Source organism: Lissotriton helveticus, chromosome 10 (assembly GCF_964261635.1).
Source record: "Lissotriton helveticus chromosome 10, aLisHel1.1, whole genome shotgun sequence".
Classification (NCBI taxonomy): Eukaryota; Metazoa; Chordata; class Amphibia; order Caudata; family Salamandridae; genus Lissotriton; species Lissotriton helveticus.
Window position 1 is genome coordinate 1192352936 of NC_136071.1, and position 19964 is coordinate 1192372899.

At 46.0% G+C, this 19964-nt stretch overlaps 1 protein-coding gene across 2 annotated transcripts in view; it reads left to right on the plus strand.

The window, feature by feature from the left end:
• LOC144785677 (Krueppel-like factor 5) overlaps positions 1 to 18329 on the plus strand; it is a 166092-nt gene extending 147763 nt beyond the window's left edge. Inside the window, exon 5 of one of the 2 annotated variants that reach the window (XM_078664471.1) lies at positions 17522 to 18329. In XM_078664471.1, coding sequence (XP_078520597.1) covers positions 17522 to 17700 — 179 coding nt within the window. In that variant the 3' untranslated portion in view covers positions 17701 to 18329. The remainder of the gene's footprint in view (positions 1 to 17521) is intronic. The other variant, XM_078664472.1, reaches the window with a different exon arrangement.
• The last annotated feature ends 1635 nt before the right edge of the window (positions 18330 to 19964 follow it).

Sequence of the window (19964 nt, forward strand, 5' to 3'; positions counted from 1 at the left end):
TTCCCAAGCCTCCATCTGTCTTCTCAAACTTCCATCTGTCTTCTCAAACTTCCATATGTCTTCTCAAACTTTCAAGTGTCTTCTCAAGCATCTGCGTGTCTTCTCAAGCCTCCACATGTCTTCTAAAGCCTCCACGTGTCTTCCCAAGCCTCCGTGTGTCTTCTCAAACTTCCATGTGTCTTCTCAAACATCCACGTGTCTTCTCAAACATCCACGTGTCTTCTCAAACTTCCACGTGTCTTCTCAAACTTCCACGTGTCTTCTCAAACTTCCATGTGTCTTCTCAAACTTCCACGTGTCTTCTCAAAATTCCATGCGTCTTCTCAAACTTCCATGTGTCTTCTCAAGCCTCTGTGTATCTTCCCAAGCCTCCATCAGTCTTCTCAAACTTCCATCTGTCTTCTCAAACTTTCATATGTCTTCTCAAACTTCCAAGTGTCTTCTCAGCATCTGCGTGTCTCCTCAAGCCTCCACATGTCTTCTCAAGCTTCTGTGTGTCTTTTCAAGCCTCCATGTGTCTTTTCAAGCATCTGTGTGTCTTCTCAAGCCTCCACATGTCTTCTAAAGCCTCCATGTGCCTTCCCAAGCCTCCGTGTGTCTTCTCAAACTTTCATGTGTCTTCTCCAACTTCCATGTATCTTCTCCAACGTCCATGCGTCTTCTCCAGCCTCTGTGTCTTCTCAAGCATCTGCTTGTCTTCTCAAGCCTTCTCGTGTCTTCTCAAGCCTTCACGTGTCTTCCCCAGCCTCCCCGTGTCTCCCCAAGCCTCCATGTGTCTTCCCAAGCCTCAATGTATTATCACAGCGTCCATGATAGTTACGCGTTCCTTGTTTTCTCGAGAGCAGTGTGTCTTCTCAAGCATCTGCTTGTCTTCTCAAGCCTTCTCGTGTCTTCTCAAGCCTTCACGTGTCTTCCCCAGCCTCTACATGTCTTCCCCAGCCCCCACGTGTCTCCCCAGCCTCCACGTGTCTCCCCAGCCTCCACATGTCTTCCCAAGCCTCAATGTACTATCACCGCGTCCATGTTTCGTTACGCGTTTCTTGTTTTCTGGAGAGCAGTGTATCTTCTCAAGCTCTCTGTTCTTTTAGTTCACTCTCCCTGCATTTTAAACATGGCTGCTCACTGGCACTGCTGCCCATTATCACACCTGGTTTGATTCTCCTCTTGTCTCACGTCACACCTTTGCCCCCCGCCTTTCCCAGAGCATAATGACCAGAGCTCCAGAGGGACCAAATATTGTGCCCAGGATCACACAATGTATTCAAGTGTGCAGCCTGACGCCATACTATCCCCGGGTTCTGAAGTCTGCACTTTAGCCCTTAGGCCACATCTCCTCACACTCTGACATGAAAACAGTGTGAAAAGCTGCGGCCTGGATTATTTCCCCATCAGCCTCGAGGCAGACAATAAGCGCTGATTTCGTGTTTGCTAACTCGCGGCTCGAGGGCCTTATCAGGGACTTTGTTTGCTCGCCCGCCTCCGATAAGCTTCTCGAAGCTGCCATGGCTGTTCCCAGCGCACCTGCTGTTTGGAGACAGCATGGACTGCGCGTCCAGCCCTTCGATTGCACACTTGAGATCCAGTCCCGGCTCCCCTTACCCGCCGCTGTGTGATCCTGGGTCCATCACAGTGTCCCCAAATCTGACTTCTATTAGCAGACGAGTTGGGAAAGGGGGTGCAGCCTGGTAGCACCTCCTCAGCCCTCCTCCTCTTCAGAGTCCTGTGAATGTCACGAAGAAGCAGCAGATCAAAGACTGATGTCTAAGATGTCTCATCTCAGGTGAGATACACTCCCCCAGGCCTGAAATATAAGTTGTCTCATCTCAGAGGTGAGTAACTCAACCAGGCCTGAGATCCAAGCTGTCTCTTCTCAGATGAGGGTAACTCAACCAGGCCTGACATTTAATCTGTCTCTTCTCAGGTGAGAGTAACTCACCCAGGCCTCAATCTAAGCTGTCTCATCTGAGGTGTGAGTAACTCAACAGTACCTGAGATCTAAGCTGTCTCTTTCTAGGTAAGAGTAACTCTATGCGGTCTAAGATCTAAGCTGTCTCATCTGAGGTGAGAGTAAGGGAACCAGGCCTGAGTTCTAAACTGTCTCATCTCGGATGTGAATAACTCAACCAGACCTGAGATCTAAGCTGTCTCCTCTTAGGTGAGAGTAACTGAACTAGGATATTAACTGCCTCATAAACCAGGTCTGAGATCCAAGCTGTCTCATCTCAGGAGAGAGTAACTCACCAGGCCCGCACAGCGCCTCCCGGGGTCAGGCCAGGGATTGGGCGCTAGACCAGCCGGTATCTCGTTATCGCTAGATTGGGCGCTATATTCGGGGTCAGGGAGTCGGCAAGTTCACGAGGCCCGTGTTGGTCCGCCTCCGAGCTGCCAGTGTTAATATTTGACACCAACGCCCAGGGGTCGAAGGTCAACTCTCTTCCACGAAAGAGCCTTGTGTGTTTAGGAACACGGATGTGCTGCGGCCTGGTGTGCTGAACAACAAGGATGTGAGTGTGTGGAGAGTGTGTTTGCGAGTAGTATGGAGCTGTGCACGTGTGTCAATACTGATGTGAGTGCGTGTCTGTGTGTTTGTGAACACATATTTACAACTAGGACACGTATGCACACAATTTCCATGGATACTGGAACAATGTGTTATAGTGGAGGCTAACACTATGTGTTCTTGAATCGGTTTTCTTAGCAGAGACTTGGCAGTGTACTTTGCTTTGTGTGTAACGGAGGTTTAAGGAGTGGCAGCTAGTGTGTGCGCGTGCGTGTGTTTGCGTGTGCGTGTGTTTGCGTGTGTATGTGTTTGCGTGTGCGTGTGCGTGTGTGCGTGTGTGCGTGTGCGCGCACGTTTGTGTGTTAGGGTACTTGGCGAAGTACTCTAAATTGCATGAAGGGTTGTATGACAGAACCCCGTTTGCATGTACCCCACATGTTTTTACACTCACTTACCACGCGCTTCATTACCATGCACGTCATTACAACAACTTGCCTTAGGGGGACGCTTGGCTTTGGATTAGTATACATTACTATTCCAGCTCCAGTCAGTGTATCCGTAGGGAAGGGGTTGGACTGAAAATCCAGCATCAGTCCAACAACACGTCCCCTAATGCAAGTCGTTGTAACAACATGCGTGGTAAAGCAATGCTTGGTAACGTCGTAGTCGCGGTACTGGCTGCGGTGTAAAGTCATATCGTGGTATTGGCTGCGTGGTAAAGGATGTTTCCCGCATGAAGCTAGGGTAGTGTGTAAGACCGACGCCCCACACCTGCCGGAAGATGGCTCCCCCATAAACATTTTGAAAACAAACCAGGCCCAAATGTGCATTTTATGCATACATTTTCAAAAGATTGTGGGTTAGTGTTAGAAACGTTGGTGTCATTTTATGGAAATACATTTTTTTTCCCGAAAAACAAGTTTTTAAGTCAAGCCTGGCAGGTGTAAAAGACGTTGTGAGTTTACAGTGGAATACAACCCGCCCAGTGCACGCCATTGGTCGGCTTTGTTGTCACTCTCATTTGTTTGCTACATTCATTGGTCTGCCTTCCTCTTCTTGTGTTTCTCTCCACTGGAGCACTTCTTCTTTACCACCACTAGCACTGGCAGACTTATATCCTTCCATTGCTTACATTTAAGGAACTACTTGTTTTCCATTCAATACTCAATGAAAGTGTACGTGTTTTGCTGCTCTCTCTCCCAGAGAAGACTCGATGACCCTTGTGCACAAACACTCGTGCCAGCTCCTGGAAAGAATCGTGCAATGGTTTGTGACACTGTGTGCACATCTGGGCCATGCAGCTGGAATGAGGAACTTTTTGATGCAATCTTAACAATTTTCAGATAGGAGGAAAATGGGTTTTGGGAGAAAGGCTTCTTGTGTGTGTCAGCGGGAGTCTGTGGTGAACATAGTGGCTGTGTGTGTGTGCAGGGGCGGGCGAGGGAAGGAAGGGATGGGGGGTTTTAGTCGACACAAGCTGCAGAATGTGGGTGACCCGAGGCATTGAGCTGGAGCAGGCTTGCCTCACACATTTACTTGACAACAAGAGGCGTCCTTTGAGTAACACCCTGACATTTGGAGTAAAGTCTCTAATGTAAGTTAATGATAGGACCGTCGCGGAGGAGGCCTGTGGCCATAAGCAAGGCTGAGGCTGAAGTCTGAGCTCTTGTGTAAGCCGTGGAGCTCATACATGACGTGGAATATCCTTTTACGATATGGGATATATGTAGTAAATTACTTCTCTGCTGTTCTCCACTGAATAGCTATGTCGAATGTAATGTATCATGTCATCATGGATGCCTGGGTGTCTCTCTGGCTCACAGTGTCAGTGGGTCAACTCAGGCTGAGCTGCTAGGAGCCTGCCCCTGGTGGGGTTACGTCTGTACTTCCTATCTTCTCCTACTCAGCTATCCTAGAAGCAAGCTACAATAAAGGATTATCTACTTATACAGCTGCACTGTGTATCTTCCTTTATAACAATATACTTTCCTGTGGTAGTGGAGATCAGGTAGCCGAAGTGTTGCTTTAACTTATTTATTCAGTCTTAGTTGCAAGTTGTTAAATCCACGTAGAGCAGCCCCGCCAGGAGCAGCCTGCCTGCTGCTCAGTCCATCCTCCAACTGTCCACCTCACCTCACGGGTGCCCAAATATTCCATTCCTCATCACCACTCCAATATTCCACGCAGAACACTCACACTGGCTGAGCAGCTAAGGGCAAAGCAACACGGGAGAAGCATGAATACATATACAAGATACTACACTTCCCTACAATACTTATTTGCAGCATCACCCCCACCTCGTCCCAACGCTCCTTAACAAAGCTATCTAGGGGTGGGCGGAACTCGCTGAGTAAATTCCACAAGATTTAGCTTAGTTCTGTGTGCGGTGGAATTTAGGCACGTCGCGCTGCTTGCACTGATTTGTTCTGTAAGGTAAGAATCGGTGCAAACGGCACCAGGTGCCGCACCAGGGGGGCCTGCTGCTTTCTGCTGCTCACATAGATTTTCTACTCGAGCGCAGCTTTCTCAACACAAACGGTATCGACCTACTGCAACCCCCAGCATTGACAAATCATGCAAGGACTCAACTAGTGCTTGATTTTCTCGCTCGTGCGAGCCACGTGTGAGAAAAACGCTGCCACTCTGTGGTTCGGAGAGTTTTCCAGGAACTCCACACTCCAGCTGGAGCTTTAAGTGGGCAAATCTCTGCAAACTCTGCAGGCGGAGTGTAGTGTACCGCCTACCCCTGAAGATATCCTTCTTGCAGATCTGTGCAATAAATGCCGGATCTGTAAGTGTGAAGAAACTCTCCAGTACACCAGCGGCGGCTCCTCCGTTGAGCATCGTTCCGCCTGATGCGAATGCAGCAGGGACACACAGAATAATAAAATAGTCATTACCATTTTATTATTCTATGTGCTGCCTGCTGCAAGGAGTGGCTGGTGCGGGCGGGGCAGATTCCTTACAGATTGCAGAATGACATCGTAGGCGCTCATTGAGGCTGTCTACAGCCGGCCAATCTGACATGCGCACTTCTGCCTGCACAATCCCAGCACTGTAAAACAGCGGATGGATTCCAGGCACAGGCCTCCAGCCTGAAAAGGAGCGCTGGATTAGCCTGCCCCAACCAATCCTGGAGCTGCAGCAGCTCCAGGATTGGTTGGATTCGAACGCAGGAAGTAAACTACCTTCCTTTCCTGCCCGTCGTCCGAGAGAAGAGCAAACATCGGAGAGTTTTACAGCGCCCCGCGTCTTACCAGTTTTAATGTTGCGAGCCGCCCCTTCATACGCAATATATAACTTTTTGCAAACACATATTTTAGGCAATTTAAAGTAAACCACTTTAAACACAGGTTGTGAGCTAACATGTGTGGTAACATGCAGGGAGATGCCAACATACTTGTAATGAACTCCAGCAGTGCAGTAAAACACTACCACACACATCTCTTGCTCAGTGAATGACTGTGGACATTGAGGGGAAAAGCTCAAAAGAGTTAAAAAGTTACTCTCACCTGTTTGTCGGGGGCACCACAGAGAGCTGGTCTGGCATCTGTCACTGACGTAATACCTCAGCCTGTAACATGTTATTACAGTAGCATGCTATAATTTCTGTATTACAGGTAAGTAGTGGTGTCAGAGCTAGAGTATAATATGAACGTGAGAGAAGCTTTGATACGACTGTCACTGACTTCCATGTATTACAGTTAAATGTTGTTATGCGTATACACATATACTGTAAAGTGATGTGTGTAGCACTTTAACGAAGCATGCCACAATGAGACACTTAGGGGCCCATTAGGATGGCGGGCGGATTTCCCCCGCCATCCGCACCTGAATTCCCCTTCCGCCATATTAGGATGGTGGGGGGACCGCGGTAGACGGAAAGACCGTCTGCCGCTTTTCCACCCTGGTCGCCTTGCGACCGGGGCGGAAAAGGTTTAATATGGTGGCGGTGTCTATTAGACACCGCCAGCCATATTATGATGGGCTTGTGTAGTTGCCTTTCCGCGGCGACGATGCCGCCACGGAAAGGCATGCGGTATTCACTCTGGGGACCCCCTGTGGGCCTCCAGAATGAAGGAGAGGTGGGGGTGCACACGGGGGGGGGGGTACCTGTGGTACCCCCCTTCATTTGCATAAACAAAGCGGCAGGCACCGCGCGGTGCCTGCGGCTTTGTCTATGCAAATGCATTAATGCATTAATGCATTTTTAGCATTGTGGCGGGCGGTGCAGAGTGCACCGCCTGCCACAATGCTAAAAATGCAGGATGTGCCCGCCACTGTGGCGGGCGCATCCTAATACCCCCCACGGGACCCTTGCCCTTATGGCGGGCGGTCCCGATCTCCGTTAGGGTGGCGGGCGGACAAAGTCCGCCCGTCATCCTAATAGGCCCCTTGATGTTTACAGTCCCTGAGATCCCAGGAAGGAGGCTTGGCTGAGAAGTAGGGTCCCGTGCATTACAGACCTGGAAAATGACCACAGGAAGACACACTCAACAACTAGTAAATTACTGTTCTCAAATCATAGGAAGACACACTCCAGACCTGGAAAACCACTGCTCCCAAGTCCTAGCGAGACACACTCCAGACTTGAAAAATGAATGTTTTCAAATAATAGCGAGACACACTACCTGGGCAGATTTTTCTCAAATCACACGGAGACACACAAGAGCCCTGGAAAACAACTGTTTTAAAATGACAGGGAGACAAACTCCAGACCGTTCCCAAATCAGAAAATCGGAAAACGACTGTACCCAATTCATAGGAAGACACACTCAAAAATCTGGAAAACAGGTGTTCTTAAATCATAGAGAAAAACTCTCCAGACCTGGAAAAGATTGCGCTCAAATCCTAGGAAGACACTCCAGAACTAAACAAGCATTTGCAATGCAATAGGTCTTCCATTTATGAGAGTTTGAGCTATTGGCATTGTAAATGATGGCCGCCTTCCTCGAGACGAATGGATCCCTCGACCCCTCACAGTCTGGCTTCAGAGCCAACCACAGCACCGAGACCGCCCTCATCGCTGCCACCGATGACATCCGAGCCCTGCTGGACAACGGTGAAACAGCAGCCCTCATCCTCCTAGACCTCTCCGCGGCGTTCAACACTGTTTGCCACCGCACCCTAGTGCAGCGCCTCAGCAACATCGGAATCCAGGAAAAGGCTCTGGAGTGGATCATCTCCTTCCTCGCTGGAAGGACACAGAGAGTACGCCTGCCACCGTTCAGATCTGCAGCCACGGAAGTCATCTGCGGCGTTCCTCAGGGCTCCTCGCTCAGCCCCACCCTCTTCAACGTCTACATGAGCCTCCTTGCGGCCATCGCACGCCAACACAACCTCAACATCATCTCCTATGCCGACGACACCCAGCTGATCCTCTCCCTGACCAACGACCCCGCCGCCGCCAGAACCAACCTCCACGAAGGGATGAAAGACGTAGCCGAGTGGATGACGACCAGCTGCCTAAAACTGAACTCAGACAAGACGGAAGTCCTCATCCTAGGCTCCTCGCCCTCCACCTGGGACGACTCCTGGTGGCCCCCCGCCCTGGGCACCGCACCCAAACCGACAGACCACGCACGCAACCTGGGCTTTATCCTGGACTCCTTCCTCTCCATGACCAGACAAGTCAACGCCGTCTCCGCGTCCTGTTTCAACATCCTGCGCATGCTACGGAAGATCTTCCGGTGGATCCCCACCGAGACCAGGAAGACGGTCACCCAGGCCCTCCTCACCAGCCGACTGGACTACGGCAACGCCCTCTACGCCGGAACCACCGCCAAGCTCCAGAAGAGACTCCAGCGGATCCAGAACGCCTCAGCCAGACTCATCCTCGACATCCCCCGACGCAGCCACATCTCCGGACATCTGAGAGACCTGCACTGGCTCCCCGTCAACAAGAGAATCACCTTCCGTCTCCTCACCCACGCACACAAAGCCCTACACGACCAAGGCCCGAGCTACCTCAACAACCGCCTCAACTTCTACGCTCCCAAACGCCACCTCCGATCGACCAACCACGCCCTCGCCGCCGTCCCCCGCATCCGAAGAGCGACAACAGGAGGAAGGTCCTTCTCCTACCTGGCCGCCAAGACCTGGAACACCCTCCCTCCCGACCTTCGCCTGACCCAAGACCACCTCTCCTTCAGGAAGAAGCTCAAGACCTGGCTGTTCGAGCAGTAGCGGCACCCCCCCCCCCCCCCCCCAAGCGCCTTGAGACCCTCCAGGTGAGTAGTGCGCTCTATAAATGCCTTGATTGATTGATTGATTGAATGATAATGCCTTTTATTTATGTGTTGTTTTAAAAACAAATAGATAAAATACATTGTCATGTACAATGCCAATAGCTTAAACTCTCACAAATGTGAGACTTATTGCATTGCAAATGCGTGCTATAAAAATTATAAAAAGCGTTAGAGATTGTGTCCTGCCTGCAACAGCAATCAATACAAAGCTATTTGAGAAAATAGTGCTTAGAGGCTGTAAAAAAAGCCTACCGAGCAACAACACAGGTAACAGGGGATGTCGCCATGGGAGGTTACAAAATGAGACAAGATGGTACTAAGGAGAGACTACTAAGCCATTTGACCAATGAACATGAACTATGGATTATCAATAATTGATATGCATGTAAAAAGCAAACAATTACATCATGAAACATAAAACTATTGCCATCTCCGGTCTGGTTACATTTTCAAAGCCCTTCAGCTCGTCATGAATGATGTCACTACATCACACATAGATGTTGCAGGGTTGGCACGTAGCTGCTTTCACTTAGGGCACCATGTGTCCTTTACCTTGATTTTGGGTTCCAATCATTGCTAACAGGCATGTGAGTCCAATAGAAGCAACTCAAAAGCAAGTCTTTCAAAACACAATAGGCAGACAAATCAAAGCCCAGGACTGCAAACATGGAGGGGGCTATTCACAAACGCAAACTGACACGTGAGTAAATCTACACGCATATGTTTACTCTTACACTTTTAAGTAACATTACTATTTTTGTCTACTTACCATTTATCACTGTAAAGTAACTTAACATTTCTCCACCCCTGAACTCAGGATGTGGAATTGAATTAATGAATTTAAGTATGTAGAGAAAGGTTTCCGCCACCAGGGCATAGATCTCCTTATGGTAAATTATAGGGAGCAGTTTAAAAGTTTATTAAACTTAATAATACATTAGTAAAAATATTTCAATGACAACTTTTATTGTAAATTAATGTATTTTTTAATGTAGAATAGAATAAAAATGCTACATTACTATTAAGTTGATTTTTCTGATAATTTTTAACATATTAAATTACAATTATTGGCCTTAAGATTTATATAAAAAAATATCCCACCAAAACTATAATATTAATGTTTTATTATTATGTAAAGTATTCATTTGTTTTTGTAATTTTCTAAATAAAAGTTACGTTAATGTTTACACTTGAAAAAGGTTATTCATATATTTTATAATAAACTAAAATGTATGTTTCATTTATATACAATTGTTTTGAAATTCAATTAAACATATTTAAATATTTTTAACATGTTAAATTACATTTCAATTATTTTTCTTAAGATTTAAAGTAAAAAAATTCCCATCAAAACTCTACTGGCCCACTTTTTTTTACAACTGGTGTCGCTGTCCGTTGGTCAAAAATCAGAAACAGTTGCGCGTGGTCTTTCGCGGGATGAGCACGCAGTAAGGTTCACACTGGGCTGCATGAAGCCGAGTCATGTCGGGTTGCTAGGTTGGTGATTCCGAGGTGGACTGAGGAAGGACCTGAACCCATACCAAGCCACCGCCGGCGTACCCACACCAGCTAAAGCCGGCAGTGACAGTGCATTCCACCCCTCCATGTTCCTCAGTACTGCAGGGGGACTGTGGGGGCATGCCACCATCCTTCCACTCCCTGCTTCTTTTCCTCATGAATACTATGGAGTGGCTACTGGAACAAAGCAGGGCAGAAGAGATAGCAGGAGGTTTTTCCGGCCCATAGAGAGCCTTGCTCTGTTGGGGCTATGTTGTAATGGTTTGTGGGCAGGCATTAGGCCTTGGTCCTTTCAATGGCAGTGCAGAAGCAGTTGGCACTAGTCGGGTGCAGCGTGCTCCAAGCCAAGGGGACTGGCACGCCATACGCTCGTCTTCGCTATTGCCCCCCTTGCAACCCTAAATGACATCAACTTAAAAAATTTGAATTTTATCTTCATCAGCAAGTTCTATGGAACTCCTTGGATTGGCCACCTGCTGTGCTTGTGCCCCCAACAGCACGACCCGTGTTTCAAGGTATGTGCGGTTAGGCGGCACCAGCGTGGTAAGGGATACGGCTCAGAAAATACTTTATTAAGCCTTAACAACATCAACTCGCCTAACCTCATCTAACCTCAACCGTCATTAGCCTACAGCCCGCAGCTCGAACCCCCTGGTTCTTCAGCACCGTCCGCCATCATAGCCGAAATCCCCAGCTGTCAAGAGGGCCAAGGGGTCAAAGGGCCAAGGTGTGCAAAGGTGCTACTCAAGGAATTGTGCTCCTCGCCGGTGTGCTCATGCCTGGCCTGCAAATGTTCCTGATATCTTCATGGTGTTCTTTGTGCTCGGACAAAGAAGGCCCTGGGCGCATCTGTGTCTATTGTCATGTCGCGGCCGCTCTCTGTGGTTAATTTTCCCACCTTTTCAAGACGCCCTGAAGTGCTACCCACATCGTTGTTATTGATATAAATCCATCAACCAATCAATCAATCAATCAGGGAATTGTGAAGCTCGCGACTCACCTGTGAGGGTCTCAAGGCGCTGAACCTCAGTTCAAAGGGCCCCGGTTATAAGACGTGAACCAAGTTGGCATGGCAACAGCGCTAGCGACTGTTGCCCAAGAGTTGAGCCGGGGGGGCAGCGGAGACGGTATGGCCAGGTTCAGGTGCAGTTTCAAGCCCAGTGCACGCCCCCCCACCCACCTATATACAATATGACTCACCATCATCTCATATGAAATATTTGTGTCTGTAAACCTTCTCAATTAATCAAAGTCAGAAGAAATATCCCTGGATTAACTATTGGAGATTAACTGTCTAACCTCATTCACACCTAACTGTAACTTAATTGTATTTTTTAAGAATTTGGCCACAAACTAAAATGTAACGTTTACACTCTTTCTTTATTAAAAATTCTCTTGCTTGACATAGTCTTATTCTTTGCATAAGGAAACAATTTCAAAGTTAAAATTTCAGATTTTTTTTTTTCCTGAAAAACAGTAAATAAAAACATCTCATAATTTACAATGAAAATTAATAAAACATTCATCAGTGTAACAGAAATATACAGTATGCATGAAAAACATTTATCACAACCTAATTAAACAAGACTATTATAAACCACAGACAAGTAAACCCCCTATTTTCAATTACTCAACTGATGTTGCTACAGGTTAATCAGATCCAATGGCCTTTGTGCCACTTTTGCGAGGTTTCCAATGTCTAAAATTGGGGTATTTATGGAGACCCCCAGGCCTTTACTTGGATTCTATAGAACGTAAAGCGTCGGTGCGTTTCGGTGTCGGTGTCGGTGTCAACACGGGATTCTGGTGTGATTGACTCTTCTCATCCAGGCAAAATTTGTAACAGTGCAGAAACTCAACACTCCCAGTCCTATATTATGCATAGGGCTCCTTGTTCTATGGTATTTATAATTTTGTCATTTCCGTCTGTATTTATCCATATTTATTTTTTGCAAATTTTACCTGTATTTATCCATATTTATTTTAGGTTTTGTGGAAAAAGTTGAAATGTGTATATTTCTGCATTTATTTAACCAGCTAATGTGCACTTGTGCCTAAACGTCTGACATGTTTCAATGATACATACCCACTCAGGTGGTAAAATATGCACTTGTAAGTAAATATGTACATTTTAGTATCAAGGTTGTGACAATCTACTGCTGTTTAAGGCTCTTAATTAAAATCCCTATAACTTTTTAATCCCCTTGCCTGTCAGTCCGCACAGCTATTGCTGGCAGCCGTGATTGACAGAATTTAGATTCACTCAAAAACAACCGAATTTCCGTTTTTATCCATATTTAAAAATAAATACAGATAGGAAAATAAATGGTTTTCTGTCTGTATTTATCTGTAAAAATCTGTAAAAACGGAAAACAGGGAGCTTTAATTATGGACCACTTTAAAGAGACAGGCAAAGTTCAACGTGAGGATGACTTGTCTTTATCTATATCAGCCTAGCAGTCCTATGTCACCAGCAGCTGCATGTGACGCACGTTACCCCCGCGTGCCGTGTTGGAAAATTGTTTAATAAAGTCTGTAGACGATGATGATACACGTTCAAGTGCCCCTTCATGGCTGTCGCAAACAAAGGGAATCCCCCCAAAACCTATTCGATGCAATTATACTTTTGTAGACAAATACTTGGGTGCAGGTTAAGTTAGGCGATGGATTCAGCCTGTCCCGGAGAATTTAAACTTGTAATGGCCTCAAACAAGGCTGTGTATTGGCCCCTTGCCTTTTTAATCTTTTTATGTCAGATCTGTTACAGCCCTTAGGAGCCGTTAATGCTCTCCCCCCTCAACTTGCCGACGGGCATCTTAAATATATTCAGTATGCCGATGATATGATTTTACTTAGTCAAACTCCCATAGTACTACAATGACTTACTACTGCATTTTATGAATGCATACAATACAGTCAATTGCTTGGAATTGAATGTCAAGAAAACTAAGATTATGGCAATATGCCCATCGCGTGCTAAAACTCGAACTTGGCAAGCGAGAGGAAAGTTAATTGAGGTTGTAAAGACGTGTAAATATTTGGGCATTTTATTTAATAATAAAGTCTAATTTAAAACTCATTTTGAGAGCAAAAACCATCCTCTTTAATATTCGTATTTAAGGACCATATGTATCAAGCCAAATTGAGTTAGCAATCGCCGAAATTCGCAGAATTTCGGCGTTTGCGAATGCAATTTGGTCAAATGGTATGCATCAAGGCAATCTGCTTTAAAAATAAGGAATCGCAAAATATGCGATTCCTTATCTTGCGGTTGCACTTAAATGCAATGTAAGAAGCTAAAAAAAATAGCAATTAAGTTGCGAATTCCTTTCAAAATGCATTTTGTTTCATTTTTCAAAGTGCCACGTGACGCACATACATGCCCCTAGGGCATGTATGTGCGCCACATGTGCACCCATGCAGTTTTTAGGGGTGCAACAGGTTGTCCTTTGGATACCCCTGCACCCTTGAAAATATTCTAAATTTGCGGTTAGCAAATTGCGAATCGCACATTTCCCCTTCATTCCTATGGGCCTCCTGGCCCATAGAAATGAATGGGAAATCATTCCTTAATTGCGATTAGCAATTTGCTAATCGCAATTAAGGAATTTTAAGAAATCGCTAAAAAGAAGCGAATTTCTACATACATACCATTTTGCGATTTCTAAATAGCAATTCCTTAAAAATCGCTATTTAGGAATCGCAAAACGGAATGTTGATACATATGGCCCTAAGTCACTAAGAAATACATTAAAAGGCCAATGTAAAAAGAAATGTAAATGTAGTGCTTATATAGCGCACGTATCACCCCCGAAGGGGTCTTAAGGCGCTGTACACATACCGCTGTGGAACCCTTCCTGGCCTTACCCTGTGAAGTGCCCACTCCTGGGCACCCCGAAGGTGAAGCCAGGCATCCCAGCACTGTTGGGGCCGTTGTGGAGATTAAGCAAGCTATTGCCCAGAGTTGCAGAGTGGGACCCATGATTAGGGTAGGCGCCGAGGCGAGAATTATCAGGTCAGGGGAAATTGAGCCCAAGACCCGCCGAGGCGGGAATTGAACCCTGGTACCTGGCCAAAACTCTGCATCAGGGTTTGCCGCTCTAACCATTGAGCCACACTTCTCCACTCGTATGAACATCTTCTTAAAGTCATGGGAGCCAAGCGGCTACAGACTATTTCCTATAGCTCAGCTATCAGTAAGGGAAAGGGTGACAAATCATGGATTTACTGTTAATTAAAGCCAGCAAGCCAGGTTTTGGAATCCCAAAATCAATTGTCCAAGCTGAAATTTGTTTAGAGTTTGGTCTCCGAAGAAAAGTCTGTAGTGACTCAAGGGTCATTTTGGAATGTGTGCATTCTCTGTCTCTATCAGAAGCTGGTGGCTTCTCAGCATATAGTTTCTGGTAGGAAATAAACCATTCTGAATATATCGGAGCTTGGAGATCCTACATACAACCTGCTTCTAAAGCTTCGATCTGCAGCCGGGTTTCATGAAATGAACAAGCTGTGTTTTAACCAGTTTTTAAATCGGAAGATAAAAGTTAATTCACTAAGGGCTAGATGTACGTAAATGGTATTCATTGATTCGTAAATACCGAATTTTACCGATTCGATATTTACAAATCGGTAAATGCTATGTAGGTAAATATTCAGTAAAAATTACCGCATCGTTAAGATTCGGTAATTACCAAATCGGTATTTACTGATTCGGTAACCTAATCAGTAAATACCGATTTGGTAAAATTACCGAATAGTCAAGGGTGGCAGGGTGGCACTTTGACACCCTGTTGCACCCCTGATTAGTGCTTGTGTGCCATATGTATGTGTGTCACATGGCACAGGTGTACATGCACAGATTTGCATATACACAGGTATTCGTTATTTACCACCAACTAATAGTTGGTGGTAAATAACGAATCCTTAAGGCCCTGTGGCACTGTTGACAGTGCCACCTACATCTCAAATTACAGATTCGGTCAATTTACCGATTCGGTAATTTACCGAATAGGTAAATTTACCGAATCGGTAATTTTTAAAGCCCCTACATCTCAAACTCCAAATACCGGTCGGTAACGGCCGAAATCAGCCGTTACCGACCGGTATTTGCCTACCTACATCTGGCCCTTATTGCGGATGAGGAGGCTTAAGTATTAATATATGTTTAATTGAATTTTAAAACAATTCTATATAAGTGTTATATCTTTTTATGTTCTCCTTTCAGGCTTGTCGAGGATGAGTTAATCTCCCATGTATGTGTACTTGGCAATTTTATTGTTTTGCCCATATAGGTCATTTGATTGGTAAATTACAGCTGTATGTTGTATAAAAGCACATGGCACATTAATCTACATAGTATGGTTCATCCTCATCGTGGGTTAAGGTAAAAGCAGCGCCATTCTTTTGCAAGCACGCGTGACTCTCAATTAATGTATGGCTCCCTTGCGCATAGCCTTACTGTTGAATTTTTAAGCATAACGCTTTTAATTGAATAACAGTCTGCCCTCTGTTATAAGTACTTGGTAGTTTGAAGGTACATTTCTTCAGGCTAGGATAAATGTAATTTTGTTCTCAACTGTCATGAATTATTATGCATATAGGTTTTATTTGAATAGCAGTATGTTCTCTGCTATAAGCACTTTGAACTAATTCGTATGGATTATTGCACTGTAATGTATCCTTTTGTGATGATTTTTATCAACCAGACAACATGTTTTACTACCTTCACTGAAACTCAAAAATTCATGTTTTATTATTATGTAAAGAATCAATTTAATTGTTCTAATTTGCTAAATATATGTAACATTAATCTTTACATTTCAAAAAGGTTATTAATATATTTAATAATAAACTAATATTTGTTTCATTTATACACATTTAAAAAAATAAACATGTTTCTATTGTTCAAACATTAAAATAGCTTAATTTAATTAACAGTAGTTCTTATGGGCTTTATTATAAGTCCCTGCCTCCATTATTCTCTATGGGGGGCTGCAGTACCAATGGTTTGTTATGGTGCTGAAGTTAATCCACGTCTGAGCTGGAGAGTATTAACAGCTGTAATGTGTTGTTTTTTACTGTAGTAACTATGAAAGTGCAGCTTGGATACAGGGCTAGGCTTAATCTTCTATGCATGCCCCTCTCTAAACACCTCCCCAATCCTACTTTAACCCCACCTTACTCCCACTTAAACACCTCCCATTTATTCATCAGTGTTCCCCGTTGTCCATTCCTACACTTGTGCATCTCATATTTACTACTAAAACGTATATCTACGTGTGCGGAGGTCCCCACAGTCAGGGCGGAGATCTAGGCACATCAAAGACAGGGGCGGTGGAGCCCTAGGCCTTCATGTGTAGGTTAGTGAACAGCATATTGTAGTATGGCAGTAGTACTATTGTTTTATTACTGAACATATTGCAAAATTCAGTTTGTGAATAGGCCCCAGTTTTGGGAAGATACAGAGGGAAGGTGTCAGCCCTCTGAGAGTATAATGCACAGTCTCTAAGGCTGTTGCAACACCGTATATATCAGTAGTAGCCTTGGGAGAGCACTAAAAAGTGCTCCTTGTTTCAATGACCTTAATAAATCTTGGGAGAGCACAAGAAAAAAAGTAGTCTTTCTGCCAATTACATCAATGAGTCTTGGGAGAGCATTAGAAAAAAGTAGTCTTTCTTCCAATGAGATCAATGAGTCTTGGGAGAGCACAAGAAAAAAAGTAGTCTTTCTTCCAATGACATCATTGAGTGTTGGGAGAGCACATGAAAAAAGTAGTCTTTCTTCCAATGAGATCAATGAGCCTAGGGAGAGCATAAGAAAAAAGTATTCTTTCTTCCAATGACATCAATGAGTGTTGGGAGAGCACAAGACAAAAAGTTGACTTTCTTCCAATGAGATCAACGAGTGTTAGGGGAGCAAAAGAAAAAAAAGTAGTCTTTCTTCCAATGACATCAATGAGAGTTGGGAGAGCAAAAGAAAAAAGTAGTCTTTCTTCCAATGAGATCAATAAGTCTTGGGAGAGCACAAAAAAAAACAGTCTTTCTTCCAAAGATATCAACGAGTGTTGGGAGAGCAAAAGAAAAAAAGTAGTCTTTCTTCCAATGAGATCAATGAGTCTTGGGAGAGCACAAGAAAAAAGTAGTCTTTCTTCCAGTGACCTCAATAAGAGATGCCCTGTTGCCCCATGTGTGAGTTCTCTGTTTACAACTGCTAGTCACAGCATTTCTAATTCCCTTTTCTCTCTCTCCTCACATTGCAGGTGAGAAGCCGTACAAATGCACGTGGGACGGCTGCGACTGGCGCTTTGCGCGCTCCGACGAGCTGACCAGACACTTCCGGAAGCACACAGGTGCCAAGCCCTTCAAGTGTGCAGCCTGCGGCCGGTGCTTCTCCCGCTCTGACCATCTGGCCCTGCACATGAAGCGGCATCAGAACTAAGGTGCTTGGCTGTAGCGGGGTAATGTTCCTCCGCATTCTGTATATAGGAACAGTCAATGACAGGAGACCCATGTACGCTCCAGGTCCTCGCCTTCAAGACACGTGCACCAGGCCTCGCCCAGCAGGAAGTGACGTGCTCCTGCTCCGAACAAGACTGCTCTAGCCAAGGAGTCCACCGGCCAATGGTTTGTCGAGTGCTTCTCATGAGTGCCTGCAGAGACCAGACCAAAAACTTCTTGTGACACCGCGTGCATGGGGACTATTTGATAGCCATTATTTATTTGAGACATTTCAGGCTCTCTTTTGACAAATGAATTTACAGAACTAAAAGCCTGGCTCGCACTCCTTGATGCCATTTTGATAAGAGTTGAAACGCAAGCATGGAGGGGGAGCCGCAGACCAAGAACCTGCTTCTCTGGACGACGTTAAGGAACAACATGGACTTGAGACAGACCCATCATGCTTTGTTTTGCACCATTCCCCCGGCTCACAAAGGAGGATTGAAGGGAGCCGGCATGGTCTAGTCAAGAAGTTGATGTGATGAGGGGAAACCAAACATTGCATAGGCCATGTGTATGCTCGAGCGGCAGTGGGGTGGCCGGGTGGGTGGAACACGTGAGAACAGGGAGGTTCTTTGATTGGTCATGTGTGATCCTGAGAGGTTCTCTCATCGGTCACGTGTGATCCCAGGAGGTTCTCTCATTGGTCACGTGTGATCCCAGGGGGTTCTATCATTGGTCACGCATGATCCCAGGAGGTTCTCTCATTGGTCACGCGTGATCCCAGGAGGTTCTCTTCTCTCATTGGTCATGCATGATCCCAGGAGGTTCTCTCATTGGTCACGCGTGATCCCGGGAGGTTCTCTCATTGGTCACGTGTGATCCTGGGAGGTTCTCTGATTGGTCATGCGTGATCCCGGGAGGTTCTCTCATTGGTCACGCGTGATCCAGGGAGGTTCTCTCATTGGTCACGCGTGATCCCAGGAGGTTCTCTCATTGGTCACGCGTGATCCCGGGAGGTTCTCTCATTGGTCACGTGTGATCCTGGGAGGTTCTCTGATTGGTCACGCGTGATCCCGGGAGGTTCTCTGATTGGTCACGCGTGATCCCGGGAGGTTCTCTGATTGGTCACGCGTGATCCCGGGAGGTTCTCTCATTGGTCACGCGTGATCCCAGGAGGTTCTCTCATTGGTCACGCGTGATCCCGGGAGGTTCTCTGATTGGTCATGCATGATCCCAGGAGGTTCTCTTCTCTCATTGGTCACGTGTGATCCCAGGAGGTTCTCTCATTGGTCACGCGTGATCCCGGGAGGTTCTCTCATTGGTCACACGTGCATGTTGAAGCAGAAGGAAAGAGAGAGATGCATGACTCTGATATATGATGGGGTGAGCAGAGAGCAGCAGTTTGAAAAGCGCCTGAAAGGAAATGCTGGGGATCGGCTTCTGCAAACAGGTTGTCCTGTCTCCACTGGCCACGCTCTGTTGACTGACGTGGTCCTCACACTCTGATCTTCTCCCTCAGCCGTAATGACCAAATCTTGAAGTCTGGACATTGGTTCAGAGATGGGCTCTCACACAGAGAAGAACAAAGACCTCCAGAAAAATCGAGATCTCCAGATTTCAATGAAAGAAGAAGGCACAGGAGGCGAGAACAAACACTCACAATCCTCATCACTGTGTGTAAAGGTTCTACTAGGAAAGAGAAGCATTCTCAAGGCACTTCTGCCACCTTGGTGGCATGATAAACTCAGCCAGGATCATATCACACACATGGTCGTCACCAGGGCATGGCCGGCAAGGCGTGGCCGTCCATGTATTGAGCAGGAATATGCCTCCTTATCCCACAGTCTTTTAGTCCTCAGGGAATCACAACACGGTCGTTAGAACGACCGCGTTGTGATTCCGCATACCATTACTCCGCAAGCCGGAACAACGACTTGCGGAGGGGGGGCGCTGGATGTTGGAATAGTATAATTTACTATTCCAACTCCAGTCTACGCGGACATTAGGGAAGGTGTTGGATTTTAAATCAACACCTCCCCTCCACCCCCTCCGCAAAGTCGTTGTCCCGACTTGCGGAGTATTGGTATGCGGAATCACAACGCAGCCGTTGTAAGGACTGCGTTGTGATTCCCTGCGGACTAAAAGAATTGTTGTAAACGTACTTTACCATTGAGCAGTGGTCTTAGATGTAAGCCTATCACTCGAAACCCCCATAGAAGCCTGGATTGCCAAGTCTTCGAAGCGTCTGAGGTGCATTTCAAA